The sequence below is a fragment of the Henckelia pumila genome, chromosome 3 (assembly GCF_033568475.1).
Source record: "Henckelia pumila isolate YLH828 chromosome 3, ASM3356847v2, whole genome shotgun sequence".
Lineage (NCBI taxonomy): Eukaryota > Viridiplantae > Streptophyta > Magnoliopsida > Lamiales > Gesneriaceae > Henckelia > Henckelia pumila.
Genome location: NC_133122.1, coordinates 53,524,712 through 53,542,630, shown reverse-complemented (window position 1 = coordinate 53,542,630; position 17,919 = coordinate 53,524,712). Strand labels below are relative to the sequence as shown.

Here is a 17,919-nt window from a genome sequence, read left to right as displayed (position 1 = left end):
GTTTCCAGACCGCACACTTAAAATCAACCCCGAATACCTTGAATGTCTTTCAGCTTGGTATTCGAACGTTTGTATATTGTGTTTGCACTCTGCAGTATAACAATATTCAAACACAAATATTTTGATGGAAAATATTTGTTTTGCTGAAATTGGCTAGGAACCAGTGTGCATAATCTTCTCACACTCAGATTTTCTCAATTGATTGTATTTGAATGTGTAGGAATGAATTGATGTAGTATTTATAATGACCGAATCATTTTCCGATGATATGACACGTTTGTCTAATGATACTCATTCGTTTAAATCATCAAAAACTGCCAAAACCACGGAGGGATGCCATGAATATAAGTCTATGTTCGCTATAGATATGAAAGAACTTATATCATGGTGCACCGAGTTCTGGTTCCTTCAATCTTGTTTTCTTGCCACTTTGGTTGCTTGGTTCCCTTAGGTTATTTTAGATACCATATATCATTTTTAACATGAGATGTTTCATTTTTATGGAAATAAAAAAAAAAAAAAATTTGCATTATGGGCCATCCGTTATTTTTATTTATTTTACTCTACCAGAGTGAAAATTGAATTCGACGTCATTATCACATTTGTTCGAAGTTATAAAAAAGAAAGGAAAAAAATAAGTTATTTTATCACAAAAAAAGTATTTATTATATAATCGTAAAATGATATATGGGTAATTTGTATAGAGTCAATAATAATAATAATAATAATATAATATAATAATAATAACATTTATTTAAAAGAGACCAACTATATATCGTCAACTATATGAGTAGGGGAGAGTTTGAAAAATGACTTTGGTCAACCAAATTTTTTGATTTATGACCGTTTTTTTAAAAAAATTTGCAAAAAAAATTGAGAAGGTCAAACAAAAATTATTTAGATAAACAAATCCTAAGAAGCGTGCGTTTCGTTCCCCCCGACACCGCTAGCTGAGCGTACCGAGTCGGAGCAAAAGTTTCCCTTTCCCTTTCTTCAACGACACTCATCATTTCCAATTCTCCGATCGATTCCCTCTCCATTCATTCGCAGTTTTAATATTTTTGGAAAATTGGCATCACAAAATGTGGGTGTTCTATATGATCTCGCTGCCACTAACCCTAGGAATGGTCATTTTGACTTTAAAATACTTCGCCGGTCCAGAGGTGCGGCGATATGTGTATCTCACTGTGGGTTACACCTGGTTTTGCTCGATTTCGATCATTATCCTCGTACCTGCCGACATTTGGACGGTAATTTGCAATTTACTTTCAATGTTTTGTAGCTGAATTGTTTGGATTTCAGCTATTTGGATTTGCATGTTTTTCATGTTTTGGTTTTGATACGGATGATCTGATTTGTGATCAGCTAACTTCACTGCCTAGGAATTCGTTTGATCGTTTTTTGAAGTCATCCCTGCTCTCCTCTCTGTCTTTTCTTCTTTTAATATTAGTTTGTTGATCTATAGTCATTGATTCATTTGAGGGTTTGCCTTTTGGAATACGACTTAGGAGCAACAGTTTCGTCTGACAATTAGCTTTGAATATGGGTGCTACAGAATTATCAATCATGTGAAAAGTTTTTGCAGTGAGTAGATTGTTGATAATTCTTCTTTTATCGTTTTCCATTTTCCCATACTATTGAATTTAGAGTATCAAGCTCTTAAGCATGACTTAGAAGAAATACTATGTTCATTTGGACTCTTGATCTGCATTTGGAAATTACCAACTACCAAGGGATAATTTTCTATGCAAGAAATATTGAAAAAGCTTTAGAGAATTCATAATCTTTGCAAGAAACACTGTATTTCTGCTGCAGTTTAATTAGTTATGTTGAACCAAATTTAAGAATAAGATTACCTTGGAAGTTGGTTGGCCTGCATAGTATTTCAATTTGTTAGCATAGCCAAAATATTAACTCTAAATGCTTATTTTTAGTCGGGGCCTGGTTTGGTGAGGCTATAAAAAAATCTGGGACTGGTCTCTCTCAGTGTCACTTTAAATTAATTTATTTAGAGTCAAGTGAGGGGTGAACTCAGTCCCCATATAAGTTCTCCAATGCTTCTAGCCCTAGGACAAAGCTTTGATATATATGTGCCCCATTTTTCCTCATCGCATATTTTTTCTCATGCATATTTTGCAGTCTTTTCTACTAAATAATACCTAAAAATTGATGGTTCCTCCGATTTATAGTCTGCTGGAATTTTTTTGGCAATATAGATCTGTGAGTTTGAATAAACTTAATGTCTTTCTCGCCATGCAGACAATAATTGGTCATCAAAATGACGGCATCTCTTTCTTTTGGAGTTGGTCATACTGGAGTACATTTTTGCTCACATGGTATGCTGTATTTTAGGTTTTTTGCTCATTAATAATTAGTTAGCATCAAGGGCTTATGGTCAGAACCCCATTCTCTCTATCATTTTCTTTCATCCTTTTTATACCTTGATGGTCTCGAGAGTTTATGATATTATCGTGTGTTTGTCTTATTTGGTTTGATCTGAGAGTCCGCATTTCTGTTAATAAGTAAATAGTAATTATGGTCTTCAGAGATAAAAATGTTTCCAGACTTTTTGGTCCATAGTTTTTTCCATTGTAAATGGATTTAAGAATTCCCAGTTGCTGCTTCATCTTGTGGCATCTGGCATCTTACTTTAAATTGTTTTTGTTAATGGAATCTAATATCCAAACTCTTGGTGTGCAACTGTGCTATTTAAATTGTTTTTGTTAAAGGAATCTGATATTCAAGCCCTTGGTGTGCAACTATACTATTTTATTAGTTTTTTTAACTTCTTGGAATACTTGACGCACTGTCATGAACTTCGATTCCTTGAGACATATTGGAAGGAAAAAAGAAAAATGACGGGTGATAGGGAGGGAGAGTGGAGGAATGCTCACTACTACTCAGTGTGCATTGACTCTGTTTTGTTGGTGATTGCTAGTGAACATTAATATGACATTCTAGTGGTTTTTATTATCTTTAAATACTTGCAGATGCTCATTATATTTATTGATGGAATCATCATATGCTTGATATATTTATTTATTTATTTATTTATTTATTTATTTATTATGTTTTCACCTTTCTGAGCAGGCTTGCTGTGCCCCTCATACAGGGTTATGAAGATGCTGGAGACTTTACAGTGATGGAAAGATTGAAGACTAGCATACGTGTAAATTTAGTTTTCTATTTAATTGTGGGGTCCTTTGGTTTTTTGGGACTTATTCTCCTCTTTACCATGGACGCAAAATGGTTTGTTCCTTCTTCTCATAAAATAGTTTTTTTTTCATTGCTTGTCTGCTTCTTCTGTTACGAATAAATCTCGGTATTCTTGGCATGTTTTGGATCTATTGATGCCTGATGGAAGATAACACTTTCTTCCTGGAACATATGTAATTTGTGAAGGGTTTAGTAGTTTCTGTCTCGAGTGTTCCGTTGTGCTGCTGAATTAGTGTTTCATATAAGTTTGTAATTGGCATGAATTTACTACAGCCGGCAAAGCCTGCATGTTTCTTTCTTCTAATAGTAGTTATTGCTGAGCCAGAATACTTTCTTGTTTACTCGGATGAAATTGCGCGGTTGATGATGACGTTAATTGGAGAGTCCGGTTTCACTATATTTTGTAATATGTTTATGACATGACAGATAATGAATTCTTTTTGTCCAAACATTTGTTAAATGAACAGAGAGCAGATTCCGAGAGATATTAAACATATTTGTTCTAGATTTAAACATGTTTGCTCTAGACTTTTGTTGATGATCACCCATAAAACATAGACAAACTAACGGGTTATGTAGTTCATGCAACTCTGACCAACTACTATTCCTCGAGAACCTTTTGGTATTGCTTGATGACAGTTTACTTATTATGACAATGAAGTGGATTCACTGATTTCCTCAAACTTGATTTGCAAGTATCTATTCTTTATTGCTTGCATCTTTGACAGGCATAAACCAAAACAAGGTATATTGGGTTTTGCAATGGGATGCTCGAATACATTTGGACTTGTGACTGGTGCATTCCTTCTGGGATTTGGTTTGAGTGAGATTCCAAAAAGTATTTGGAGAAATGCTGACTGGACCATTCGTCAAAAGATTCTCTCACACAAGATATCTAAAATGGCTTTGAAACTTGATGATGCTCACCAAGATTTGTCAAATGCCATTGTGGTTAGTACTTCATTAAACACATGCTTCCAAGTTGATATACGTCTGTTGGTAAAAAGACCATGTTTCTTGGGCTCTGTCCTGAACATAATTGAAGTACTGGGAATCTGTGCACAAGTATTGTGTGAAATTTCCAAGTCTTCCTCAACCTTCAAACCAGATTTCTTTTATTCAGTTAATAATCAATAAACTCACTTACCTGTTTGCTAAGATGAAGTTGTGCTGGAACAACTTAATTGGATTTTTACTTTTTTTATGCATTATTTGCCGTTCTGCATTATTAGTTCGAGGCTATTGTTAATGGTGAAGCATCTAGCTTAAGTGTCTAGTATGTTTCTTTTATTTGGAACATAAGTATGAACATAGCAGTGGAAGACCTTGACCCAATAATAATAGAAACTTGTAATGCATAGATTGTGAAAAACCTATTAGTCTTCGTCCAATTATATGCATGAACAAGCTTGTACCTTAAATTAAGGAAGAGAAAGGAAAAGATAAAAGTTGCAAGGTTGGTTAATTCTTATGAATCATAGACAACTAACCGAAGGATGATTAATGTTTATGAATCATAGACAACTAACCGAAGGATGATTAATGTTTATGAATCATAACCCATAGGACATGTTCCATGGAATAATATCTATTTAATGTTAGCCAGTTTAGCCTCCCACAACCATGAATCACTTTTACTGGTGGCTTAGTAGCCTTCTTTTTAGTATTCTCATGCATGGCCCATGATAATATGTCATACGAAGGGTTTTAGATTTTTGTCGTGTTGGAAGTTAAAAAACTGTTTCGAGGAAGCTAAGGCCTAAGGGTGATTTTTGTTGCGAGCAAAGTAATTCAGAATTTCATTAGCTAGAATGCTTATGTTTGATGCAGACAGTTCATGATTTTCTCAAATTAAGGAGCATGATATGTTTACCCAAATATTTGTCTCGTGATCAGTTTGGTCAAATAAAGTGTAGCTGAGATTTTGTACCGTCGCCCTCGCGTGGCTGTTATCTTCCATATTAAAGAGTACTTGGTCAGTTAACTCACAATTATGATATTGATCTCTTTGTCTTAGAAAATATTCTCCGTTTTGAGTATGTATAAAGAAAATTTAAGACATTTCCCTATGCATTTAGCTCATTTTCTATTTTTTTGGCTAATTCTATTACCTTTTAAATCTTTCTTAGTTTCCTTTTTCTCGATTGGATTTTCGTAGGTCGCTCAGGCAACATCAAAGCAAATGTCTAAGCGTGATCCATTGAGACCTCATATGGATGTCATTGACGACATGTTAGTGAAAATGGTACTTTGTTTCTTGCAGTGTAGTTATTCCACATGATTATAATTCGTATATTGTATGAAGTTGATTAGAATTTATATATTGCATGAAGTTTCAATTTTTTTTAATCTATATCCCAGTTCAAAGAAGATCCTTCCTTTAAGCCACAAGGTGGTCGTCTGGGAGAAAATGATATGGATTATGACACCGATGAGAAATCAATGGCGACTCTAAGGCGTCACCTGCGGGGAGCTCGAGAGGAGTATTATCGATGTAAAAGGTATATTTATTGTGTGAAAAAATCTTTTTAGGGGCTTGAGTGAATTTTTGGCATCCTATAATTCTATGTTTTTCTGCTTGTTTCATATCATCTGTCTGTCTTCGTACGCTCCAATCCCTTTTAATTGCCATTATGATAACTTCATACCATTTCTTGTAGTGTTGATATTTCAAAACCTTTGTCTCGGTTTTTTACTGGTTCATAGTCCCATTCATTTTGTTGATCTTGTCTATATACCTTAGCTTTTTACTTGGCTTTCCTCCCCCCGCATAAATACCTCATGGGTCACTGTGATAGCATATGGTGGCTCTTTCATGATTGTAATTTGGAATATATTTGAGGCTTCAGCATTTAACTGGTAACTTGCCAACTTATCTAGGGTTTTTGTACTTTTTTTGTAGTGAGTACCTGACGTATGTCATGGAGGCGCTTGAGTTAGAAGATACAATTAAGAATTATGAACGGCGCAGCATTCTTGGATGGTTTGCACCTTACCTTCCTACTCTTGGATCTACCAGAATTTAACTCATCAATCACAATTTGCATTTGAATTACAAAACAGCATATGTGAATTTTCCTTTATTTATACCTGAAATTTGAGATTTCCAAGTTTGTTAGTGATGTTTCAAAGAAGAGTTCGTTCTAAACTATCTAATTTTATAATAGTTCGTGAAAGGTAGAAAACAGTAACTAAGTGTCATAAAGATGGAGTGCTTGATCTGATAATTTACATAATTTAATTGTATTTCAGGCTTACCCGTGATTATATCTGACTTGATTGTATTTAAAGCTCATGTTCAGTCTATGATATTGGCCAGATAATTGCATTTAAGGCACTATTGGTGACTTAAGAGGAAAATCTGAACTCTTATTTATGATACAGGAAATTTGTGTCGAGCTTTAGACCTGAAAGAAGTGGTAAATTAGGCTCTTTCTTCGATATGACAGGTATACATTGCTCTGATGTGCCACGTGTATTTGAATAAGAATACTGATAATTTTAAAATGCTTCATCCATTTGGACAAAAACAAAATCTATGGTTCATAGTGTGCAAGTTTCGACCTGACGCTGACTATTAAAATTTAATCTGAATATGAGGGAACACATTAATCTGTACTTTATTGAAACTTCTGCTTTAATATAATTGGTAGACGTATAAACATATAATTCCCTTTCTTGGAATTTTTTGTTAATTTTGTTGTTCAGAACCATATCAAATATATTTAAAGAACATTGAATGCTCCTGTCTAATCATAGGCTCCTCATAGTTGATGATTGTCTTTGTCTTTCTCATCAGAGTTTGTATGGCGGTGTATCTTGCGGAAACATCTGAAAAAGATCTTCGCTATTATTCTTGGTTGCATGTCAGTTGCTATACTCCTTGCTGAGGCCACTATGTTGACTAGTGGAGTTGATTTATCTTTATTTTCGGTCCTCATAAAATCCGTAGGAAATGAAGAGGTTTTGGTGCAGGTATGGGTCATGACAACTTTAACAAAGTTATATTGACAATTGAGTTGTGATCTCAGTAAAGAGTGTCTCTTATCTTTTTTCGTTGAAAATTGGAGACTGTTCATTTTGCAAAGTTTTCTTGGTCTCTGCTGAATACAGAATAAGAACATTTGGATACTATTTTGACAGTGCCTGAAATTTTATGCTTTGAAAAATATTTTTAATTTTATTTTCTGCATTTACCCTTTCTATATCTATATTGTGCGCTAGCATTAGACAGTTCATTTGATGATCAATTTGAATCTTTCTATGGAATGAATGATGCTGGCTCAGCTCAAAGTGGAAAAAGAAAGATGTGAAAAAAATACTTGTAAAGAGCCACATACATGGTGTATGTGATGTGGGACTACATGTGGAACACCGTTTCTTGCATAGCAGTTCGTAGAGCAGTAATAAACAAGGATTTTGCATAGCAGTCCGTAGAGCAGTAATAAACAAGGATTTTGCAAGAATTAGCCAGTGGGAAAAATTGATGAAATAAGACTTCATCAGAGATTGTTCCTTAAGACGAGCTTTTTGATGACTATAGCTATCTGATTTTCCTTTCGGAGTATGATTCACCTTTGTAGGTCTTAGTCTTTAACTTCTGCTATGCTCCGTAACAAGTGTTTTCATTATGTAAGCATTTGTTTTATTTTCACCCATCTAGATTGTACCTTATGACCCTTTATTCTTTGTTAGCACTTTTGTGTGAAGTAACTGTTGCTGCTTCATTTTATTTGTCTTTTTGCTTGCTAGATATGTTTTGTGTTGCGTTATTTTCATTTTCTCATTGCCTGTACAGTTTCAGTTTTTTCCTTTTCTGTTGACTTGCACTAAACATCAGGCGCTCAGATTTTTGGAGAGTTTTTTATGTGTTACATTGATTTTTATGTTTAATGTCTTCTTCTGTTATCATAACAGGTCTGTGCCTTTGTCCCTCTAATGTATATGTGTGTTTGCACGTACTATTCATTGTTCAAAGTCGGAATGCTAATGTTTTATTCGCTGACACCAAAACAAACAAGCTCGGTCAGCTTGCTTATGATATGCTCGTAAGGTTTTTATTGTTGTTTCAGTGTCATAATTTGGATAGCTGTAAATATTCTCTATCAGCTAACAAGTTCTTCCTTTTGACTGCCAGGATGGTTGCTCGTTATGCGCCCCCAATTTCATATAATTTTCTTAATCTCATTAATTTTGACAAATCAGAGAAGACTATATTTGAAAAGGTGAGCTTTGTATAGTATTGATAATTCATTAATGCTATGCTAACTAATTTTGCTACTAGGTTCAGTTTCATTGTTCATTTATTCTTGTTTTATTGCTTCATACATATTTTCTGTTGACAGCTTTTTTTTTAATTTTTGCATATTAATCTCAAAATAACTATCTTCCTATGCAATCTAAAATTCTAGCCGTTCAGCACGTTTGCTTTTGTGATATGTGATTGTGTGGGATCTTCTGCACCATTTCCTATTCCAACGGTTGCTATGCCCACTCTCTTGTTGGCTGTTGCTATTTGTCCAGTTAATTTTGATTCTGGTTTTATTTAATTTAAAATTTCTGTTGAACACGTGGCACCAGGACAATGGATATTGTAGGTAATGAAGTAGGAAATGGCCCAAAATATTGGAATTGATTTTTGTTTCTCGTCTATATAACATTCAACACATGCTTTGCCTTACATGGAAATATGGTGTGGTACACAATAATGCTGGTTAAAAGAGAAATTTTAGTTTTATGTGATTTGAGATGAAATATGGTTGCAGCATATGGGGAAGATCGATGAAGAAATGCCCTTTTTTGGGGAAGGATTTAACAAAATTTATCCCCTTATCATGGTTATCTATACAATCCTTGTGGCAAGCAACTTTTTCGACAGGATCATTAGTTTCTTTTGTAACTGGAAGATTTTTAAACTTCACACGGAAGCAGATGATATGGATGGTTTTGATCCTTCTGGGTTGCTTATATTACAGAGAGGTAAATGAGTTCTCTTAGTTGTTCCGTTGCAAATTCATTTTACACAAAGTTCCAATCATATAAAGTACTGCTCTCACTGCTCCCTTTCTCCTGTTTTTAGTGATCCAATGTGAACGCACACAAATGTAAATGAAAGTTGAAATATAAATTGCTTACAACATATTTATCGCTTCGCTCTTTTAAGTGACGGTGGTCTGTTATTGATCCCACGTCTCCATAATCTTAGCTAGGGTATTTATGAAATTGCCATTTAAATAAGAAAATAAAGCTTTTATGTCGGGCATGGAGATAGTATTTTTTGTTGTGTTCATGGTGATGTTAGGTGAAGAGTGGTATCTCATCATAACTAGTTATGTAAATTGACAGAAAGGACCTGGCTGGAACAAGGGCGGAAAGTCGGGGAACATGTTATTCCACTTGCTCGAAATTTCAATGGTGCAAGCACAGATCTAGAGTCTGGCATCAATAAAATTGTATGTGATATTTCCCTCTTGCAGATTTCCTTTTGGTTAACTATAAACGTGCTCGGAATTATCATAGCACCTTACCCCAAAATACTATATACGACTTACAAACTTTGTTGGTCATCGTACATATAGATTCCCTATAACATTTCTTGTCAAGTTGTTGTTAGTCTCATCTTGAAGAATTGGTGGTGTTGTGTCACACACCCCGGTTTGTACTCTTTAATTCTTAATGATGATAAGATATATCACGTAGGATAACTCCCTCAAAACGAAGATGACATCCGAATTCAGCGAAGGGGATACCAAGGGAAGTTCATCGAAGCCTTTAAAAGATGACACGCGGAGGTATTCGGGAAGCAAAGAAGTCATTAGCAGCAAATATGCTGCAATAAGAGAACAAAGCAAATCCACGTCCGATAATACTACCCCAGTCGAGACAATTGCATCTGCTAAAGTGTCATTGCTTAACGATAAAAGCTCTCATCCTTCCAACGCCTCTGGCATTCCATCCGGTTTAGCTTCAAAATGGGCATCTATGAAACAAGGTTTCCAAACTTTTAAAGCCAATATGGAAGCAAAAAAGCTTATACCATTACGTCAAGTTCAAGAAACCCAACTCCTGTCACGTGCTTCGTCGTCTGAATCCCTTGATGAGATTTTTCAGAGACTGAAACGTCCTGCTGAAAATCGAGGCCGTTCAAGCGATGATGAGGATGATGATAATCATTTCAGAGTTTCAGCTCGGAATAGATAACATTTTATAGTCGTGAATGTCGTAGAGATATTGAGTGAAAATTCATGAAATCTATAGAGAGATCCAAAAGGAGGCATCTACCCCGTTTTCTGTAGCTATTTTTGATTTCAGAGGGGGGGGGGGGCATCATACGAGGAATGGCGAACAAGAGCAGTTCATTTTGACTACGAAGAATACCCGCAAGTATTGGTCTTTGAATTGTGCTTAGTATAGAAAATGTTGTAATTTTAATAATCAATAAATATCTTGTTTCACTGTCTATACCTATTACGCACTTGTAATTATCATTATTATATGATGATTAAAAACTCTCGATCGGCGTTTGCTAAAAAAACCCAGCTCAAAGGCGCATGTTGGCAGTGGCTGTAAGGAAAAAAAAAATTTATTTTGTGTGTTATTTTGATATTTAGGCATAGAGGGATTGCAACTGTTAATGAATTTCAAAGGCAATGCCAAATTTGTTTGATATTTAATTTAGGCTGTATCTTTTGATGCTAATGTGCTAACAGCAACATCTATCTTATCCTTGATTTTTAAAGTTTTATTATTTATTTTATTTTTTAAATTTCCTTGAGTTTTGAAGTTTCACAAGCTCATACATTAATTCATTCATTAATACGCTATAGATTTAACAATTTTTTAATCCACCTTCTCTGTCACGTAAAGTAATGATTAAATTGATGAGGGCCACTGCGGATTAAAATATTCAAGAGTTAGACAACTACGTCATAAAATGATCCTTCTTTTGCTAGACATAATTATTTTTATTATTATATTCCATTATGTGTGACACTGCATTAATGTAGATAGATAATATATTGTTATTAAATATTTTAAAATTGACTTAAAAATATCACATGTCGATTTAACAAGGGATCACAAATAAATTGAAATAATAATAAATTGATTTTTGAGTTTTAAGATCCGAATTATTTATTTATTTATTTACAGGCGTCATAAAAATCAAACCATAAATGATGATTATGGTTGCACGAAAATCGAAAGAAAGAAAATGTGATGGAATGTAATTTGTGCATGCACCTGTGATTGTGTAACATAACATGCTTGATTGGCAAAGAGGAAAAGTTAGAGCCAAAAGCAAACAACAATTTTTCAAGACAATTGGCACACAATAAAGTAACCGATAAAATATTTTTTTTAATCAACAGTTGGGCATTGAAGAAGGCTCTAACCGATGGTGCTGACAAGGATGAAGAATCCCACAAATGAATATACATGCAATCGTATCAAATTAACACGCAAATGTAAATAATATATACGTTTAATTTATGTTTTGAAACCTAGTTCACCTTATATTTTACGTAGTATAAGGCACCGTTCTCTTCACCATATTATTAATTATGTGTAACTTATCTTATCTCATCCCACGTTCTTCTCATCATATTATTTATTCATATATTAACTATTTATTTTATATCAATCAAATCATTATAAATTATTTATCTCACATCAATCAAATCATTCAATTTAAATTACTATATTATCTCTTATAAATAATATAATTTTTATTTTATTTATTGTTAAAAGGACAACATAGTCATGTAACATTTTTATATAAAATTTAATCAATCAAATTAAATAAACTATAATCAATCAATCAAATCCAATACTATTTTAACTATCATTTCTTATTTATTTTTTATTACATTTTACTACTTATCTATATATTACTTATACCATACCTCAAACCAAACGATGCCTAAAGGAATAAATCTAACTATAATTGATTATTTCAACAAAATTCAATTTGTTGAAAATATGTTATTATTATTATTTAAAGTCGAATGTTGAATGTTGAATATTGAGTTGTAAAATATGGAAAATTAGCGTGTGATGATGTACATGATGACGTTTTAATTTTTGGACTAATCTCAAATGTGGATCTATAAATAGGTCTTCATTTGTGATGAAAAACATAATTGAGTTGAGAGAAAAATATTATAAAGTGTAGAGTTTGATATATTTTGAGTTTTGGAGTATTTACTTTTTACCGTAAATTTTTACTTTTTCACAACACGTTATCAGCACGATCGCTCGAAGGTTCTCTATAATTTTCGACGCTCCAAAATACAAGAAGAAGTCAAAAATATTCAACAAGTAAGAATTTTTATTTTACTGTTTATATATTTTTATTGTGTATATATTAATATATAATATCATGTTATTATCAGAAATGAAAAAAAAAATTAGTTTTTTAAAAACTTGTTATAAATCCTGGGAGGATGTTAAGACGACATCCTACACTCCCAGTAAGGGATACGACAAGTATAAAAGCCTTTAAGGTTTTTAAACAATAACGTGATATGATATATATTTATTATGTATATATACTAACTATATCAATATATAATTTCATGTTATTATATAAGAGGTTGTCTAGGACACTGACCTTATAATAACGTGATATGATATATATTTTATTGCGTATATTTAATTATGATTATCATTATATGCATCACATGATTATCACGATTTTTTATTCAACACATACTCGATTTTTTTCCTTACCCCCAACTGTCACAAACTCTAACAAACGGCTAGTTTTTGGTCTATAAATATGTTCACTCAAACTCATTTTCAATCACACCAAAATTCATTTTTTCTCTCAAAATATTTTCTCGTTTTTCAAAGATGAAGATGATGACATTTTTAAGGCTATTTTTCATAACGATTATGATCATCATGCTCACGAGTCTTGTACTCACCAGCGATTTTTCATCACATACTTTTTCTCTATTTGTACACGCACTTGTAATCTTCGTTCTTCCATTATTTTGTATTGTCATATTAATGAAAATTAACTAATAAAATGCATTGTTATTTTTTTAGTACCACCATGTCAAATTTGGCAAAGATTGAATTCATTGCGCACGATATCACTGGAAAGAACCATATGCCATGGACTCTTAATGTAGAGATGCATCTTGAGTCATTGGGTCTAAGTGATACCATCAAAGAAATTAATATATCAACCTCACAAGATAAAGCAAAGGCAATGATTTTCTTACGCCGACATCTTGATGAAGGGTTGAAATGTGAGTATCTCACCGAAAAAGACACAATGATTTTATGGAAAGGGTTGAAAGAAAGATTTGAGCATATAAGGAAAGTGATACTTCCGACCGCCCGTGATGAATGGAATACGTTGAGATTCCAAGACTTTAAAAAAGTCAGTAATTATAATTCTGCGATGTATCGAATAGTCTCGCAATTAAAATTCTGTGGACTTGAAGTCACAGAGATGGAAATTCTTGAGAAAACATTTTCAACTTTTCACGCATCAAATATAACTCTACAACAACAGTATAGAGTGCGTGGTTTTACGAGATATTCTAAACTCATTGCATGTATTCTTGTGGCGAAAAAGAACAACGAATTGTTAATAAGAAATCATCAATCCCGACCCACTGAATCAACAACATTTCCTGAAGCAAATGTCGTAATGAAAAATGAAAACCAAAATCAAAGGCATAGACCAGATTTTGGTCGTGGACGAGGTCGAGGAAGTGGGCGTGGACGTGGACGTAAAAATTATCGCGGTCGTGGCTGTGGCCGTGGATATGAAAATAATCGAGATAGTTATTTCAATAACTCATCTCAAAAGAACGTCACGAACCACCCACCAAAAAGGCAGCATGAAAATACGAATGAAAATGAAAATTACTCAAAAAGATCTGAGAGTGTTTGTTATAGATGTGGCACTCCAGGACATTGGTCACATATTTGTCGAACCCCTGAGCACCTATGTAAGCTCTATAAATAATCGACAAAGGGAAAAGGAAAAGAGACCAATTTTGTTGAAGATAGTGACCATTTAATTGGTTCAAGTAGTTTCAATGCTGCATATTTTTTGAATAATTTCGAAGACATTGATTAAAAGATTGGTGGGACTAGATTGCAACAAATTTGTATTTTTTATGCATTCTTGTATTATAAAGCATGTTATATTTTGCATTTGTATTGTACTTAATTTTTCTTTATTGCATTTTTGTGAAGTTTGATATGAAAAATGCTATGAGCAAACATGAAAATAATATCATGGAAATTTGCATACCGGATAGTGGTACAACACACACTATTCTGCGAGATGAAAGATATTTATTGGAAATAAAACCAACAAAAACAATGGTGAATACAGTATCAGGTCCTGTAGACTTGATTGAAGGTTGTGGAAAAGCACATTTTTTGTTACCTAATGGTACAAAATTTTTGATAAATGATGCTTTATATTCACCAGGATCAAAAAGAAATTTGTTGAGTTTTAATGACATATATTCTCATGGGTATGATACTGAGACGATAATTGATGGAAATAAAAAATATATGTGTCTTACCACATATAAATCAGGAAAGAAATATGTGGTTGAAAAATTATCAATGCTTCCTACTGGATTGCATTATACACATATAAAGCCAATCGAATCAAATATGCTGGTTAATAGTTCTTCAATATTAACCAATTGACATGATCGATTGTGACATCCTGGTTCAATAATGATGCGAAGAATTATTGAAAATACGCATGGTCATCCGTTGAAAGACCAGAAGATCTTTCAGAATAATAAGTTTCAATGTAAAGCATGTTCTCTTGGAAAACTTATTATAAGACCATCGCCAGCTAAAATGTAGTAGCCCGTAACGAAAATCAGTGATTAAGAAATTAATCATAATTACTTGGGAAGGGTTCGGAAGCTCCGAAGGCAGGATCGGAAGCTCCGAACAAGATCGGAAGCTCCGATCGAATTACGTCAGGCATGACGTGTGGCAGGATCGAAAGTTCGATCACCTCTATACGAAGTCAACCAGTAAGATTTTGACACGTGGCAGATAAGCGAGATCGGAAGCTCCGATGTCGGGATCGGACGTTCCGATCGTGATCGGATGTTCCGATCGAGAAACGGAGATTTCGATCGTCGTCTATAAATATGGGGTGCCGAGCTCACATTTGAGTGCACCAATTCCTCTCTTCTCTCTCAATTCCTTAGCCTTCTAACTCAGATCTAGGGAATTCTAGGCGTCCCGTGGGGAATCCGGAAGTAGCATAGCGATCCAGGCATCGTAGCAGAGCTGTGGCCTAGTTTTGAGGCACTCGACATTAAAGGGCTAACGACGGACGAAGGTATAGCTTTTGCTTCCTATAAATATTTAGAAGTATGCAATAGCTTAGTTAAGGCTTTTAGAGCACTATAATGATAGTAGTATCATTTGGCAGTATAGAGCAAACTATAGGCGTGGACCTAGAGTTGGTAGAGCTTGCACTGATTTGAGGTACGAAAGTACTGTTCGAGATATCCTGACTGAGTATGCATGTATTATGTGACTGCATGATTTATATGTCATTGATTTATGCTGCATTCATTTGCATACTGAGCTATCTCCTTGGAGATGTCTGTTAGTAGGGTTTTTCCCTATCCTGTTAGTGGTTGAACTTCCATCGATTTGGGTCCGGCATATCCACTGGTATTATGGTATGGGAGCCACCTCCTAAAGCGACGGCACAACGTGCTACATACCAGAGCCCGGTCTGTCTCTGTTATCTGATCCTTGACCTCGAGTTTATAGGGAGTTCACTTTGCATGCATGTATACTCATACTCTCGTGCTGAGTATTTTATGCTCACGTCTCGTACTTTGTGTTTTTGGACACCCTATTCCTTGGGGCAGGTTTGCGATTGGATGAGGCGGGTGGATCCAAAAGGGGCTAGGCAGTGGTTGGCCAGCTGGAGCTTCGTTTATGTTTTTATTATATTGTTATTTGGATTAATACAGCTGTTCGATATGGCTGTATAATATTTGGGTATTTACAGATTCCTTGCCTTGAGATTGTATATTGTTTATGGTTTCCGCAGTTTATTCTGATATCCATTTAATTTAGTTAATTGCATGCCTAAGTTCTGTTTAGTAGGTGATCCAGGTAAGGGTCACTACATTTATGGTATCAGAGCATGCAAAGTATTCTTGGGATTTAGATTCTACATAAGGTAACCGTTAGGTTAATTTTGTAGATGGCAGATCATGACGACCAGAGTTCTCATGGCAGTATTGGTGGGCGTTGGGGTGATGCCGACCGGGAGCCTCGTCGGGAACGCCGCCATCGTCATCGAGATGAGGACCATTTCAGTGTACGTCGATTCTTGCAGATGGGGCCTAAGCCCTTGGTTGGAGGTAAGTCTCCGGAGGATGCGGAGAACTGGTTAGACCGCATGGAGACGAATTTTCAGACTTTCCAATGCACCAAGGAGCAGAAGATGGAGACCCTTGGTTATCTTCTGGATGGACGTGCGCGCAGGTGGTGGAGGTTTACTTATGCACCTTTTGTTGTGGCGAGAGGAGTGGCCACCTGGGCCGAGTTCCGCACAGCTTTTCAGAAGCTATATTTTCCTCTTGCACTCCGTCAGTCGAAGGCGGGCGAGCTACTGAGTCTGCGACAGGGAGCCATGTCTATTGATGAGTATCAGCAGAAGTTCTTTGATCTGCTATCCTATTGCCCCGAGAGTGCCGACAGCTCCGAGATGAAGTATAATCTGTTCCTTCAGGGCCTTAACCCTGAGATCCATGACCGTGTGGCGGTTGATGACGACATGTCCTACGAGGGTTTGGTGAGCCGTTGTCACCAGGCAGAGGACAGCATTCGACGGAACATGTCTTTTTCTCAGTCGAGACCTGCTAGTTCTTTGGGTCCCCGTGCCCAATCTTTCAAGAAGTCTGGATCTACTTCTTCTTCCTCTGGCTCTGCTGGTGTTGTCCGTTTCGGAAAGAAGGACAAGTGTGATCACTGTGGGAAGAACCATCCATCCGACAAGTGCCGTAGAGCTTCTGGAGCTTGTTTCCGTTGTGGGGAGACTGGTCATATCCGGAGGGATTGTCCACTATCTGGGGGAGGCGGTTCTGGTTCTGGTTCAGGATCTGGTTCTCAGGCCACCGTTCAGCAGAGGTCGCAGGGACAGCCTGCTGGGAGTTCTCATTTGAGGCCACGAACTTCTGGCCAGGTTTTTGCCCTGAGACATGATCAGGCAGTGGAGGAGAATGAGAAAGTCATCGGAGGTACATTTCTGCTTTATGGTATACCTGCTCTTGTACTTATTGACACTGGTGCATCTCATTCCTTCATTTCTGCACGTTTTGTTAAGAGGCATAAGTTACCATGCATTGCACTAGACGTAGTGATGTCTGTTTCTACTCCGACGGGCCAATCTACTTTGGCTAAGCGTCTAGTGATGGGTTTGTTGGAATACGGTATTCAGATCAATTAGAATTGATACCCGGTGCAGCGAAAGTTTAAAAATTTTATTTTATTAATATGGAACGATTCCATATCTGGGTATCAAAATTTTTACGATTAAATTTGTGTAAGTAAAATTAAATAATCACAATTAAATATTTTACCTTAAAATCTCGAAGCGAGATTATGGACACCAACAGAATTTAATCTGCTCTTGTTGTATATCCCCGGAACTGATGAACGAACGTTTCTTCAATCAGG

General features: G+C 35.3%; 1 protein-coding gene across 1 annotated transcript; it reads left to right on the top strand.

Moving 5' to 3' along the window:
* Positions 1-920: 920 nt before the first annotated feature.
* On the top strand, positions 921-10,670 carry LOC140887728 (uncharacterized). Its single transcript, XM_073295168.1, has 14 exons — positions 921-1,250; positions 2,260-2,336; positions 3,091-3,249; positions 3,945-4,167; positions 5,375-5,461; positions 5,578-5,717; positions 6,119-6,199; positions 6,601-6,665; positions 7,016-7,191; positions 8,134-8,264; positions 8,354-8,441; positions 8,982-9,195; positions 9,562-9,668; positions 9,916-10,670. The coding sequence occupies exons 1-14, from the start codon at positions 1,083-1,085 to the stop codon at positions 10,414-10,416; spliced, it is 2,217 nt and encodes a 738-aa protein (XP_073151269.1). The 5' UTR covers positions 921-1,082; the 3' UTR covers positions 10,417-10,670.
* Positions 10,671-17,919: the final 7,249 nt, after the last annotated feature.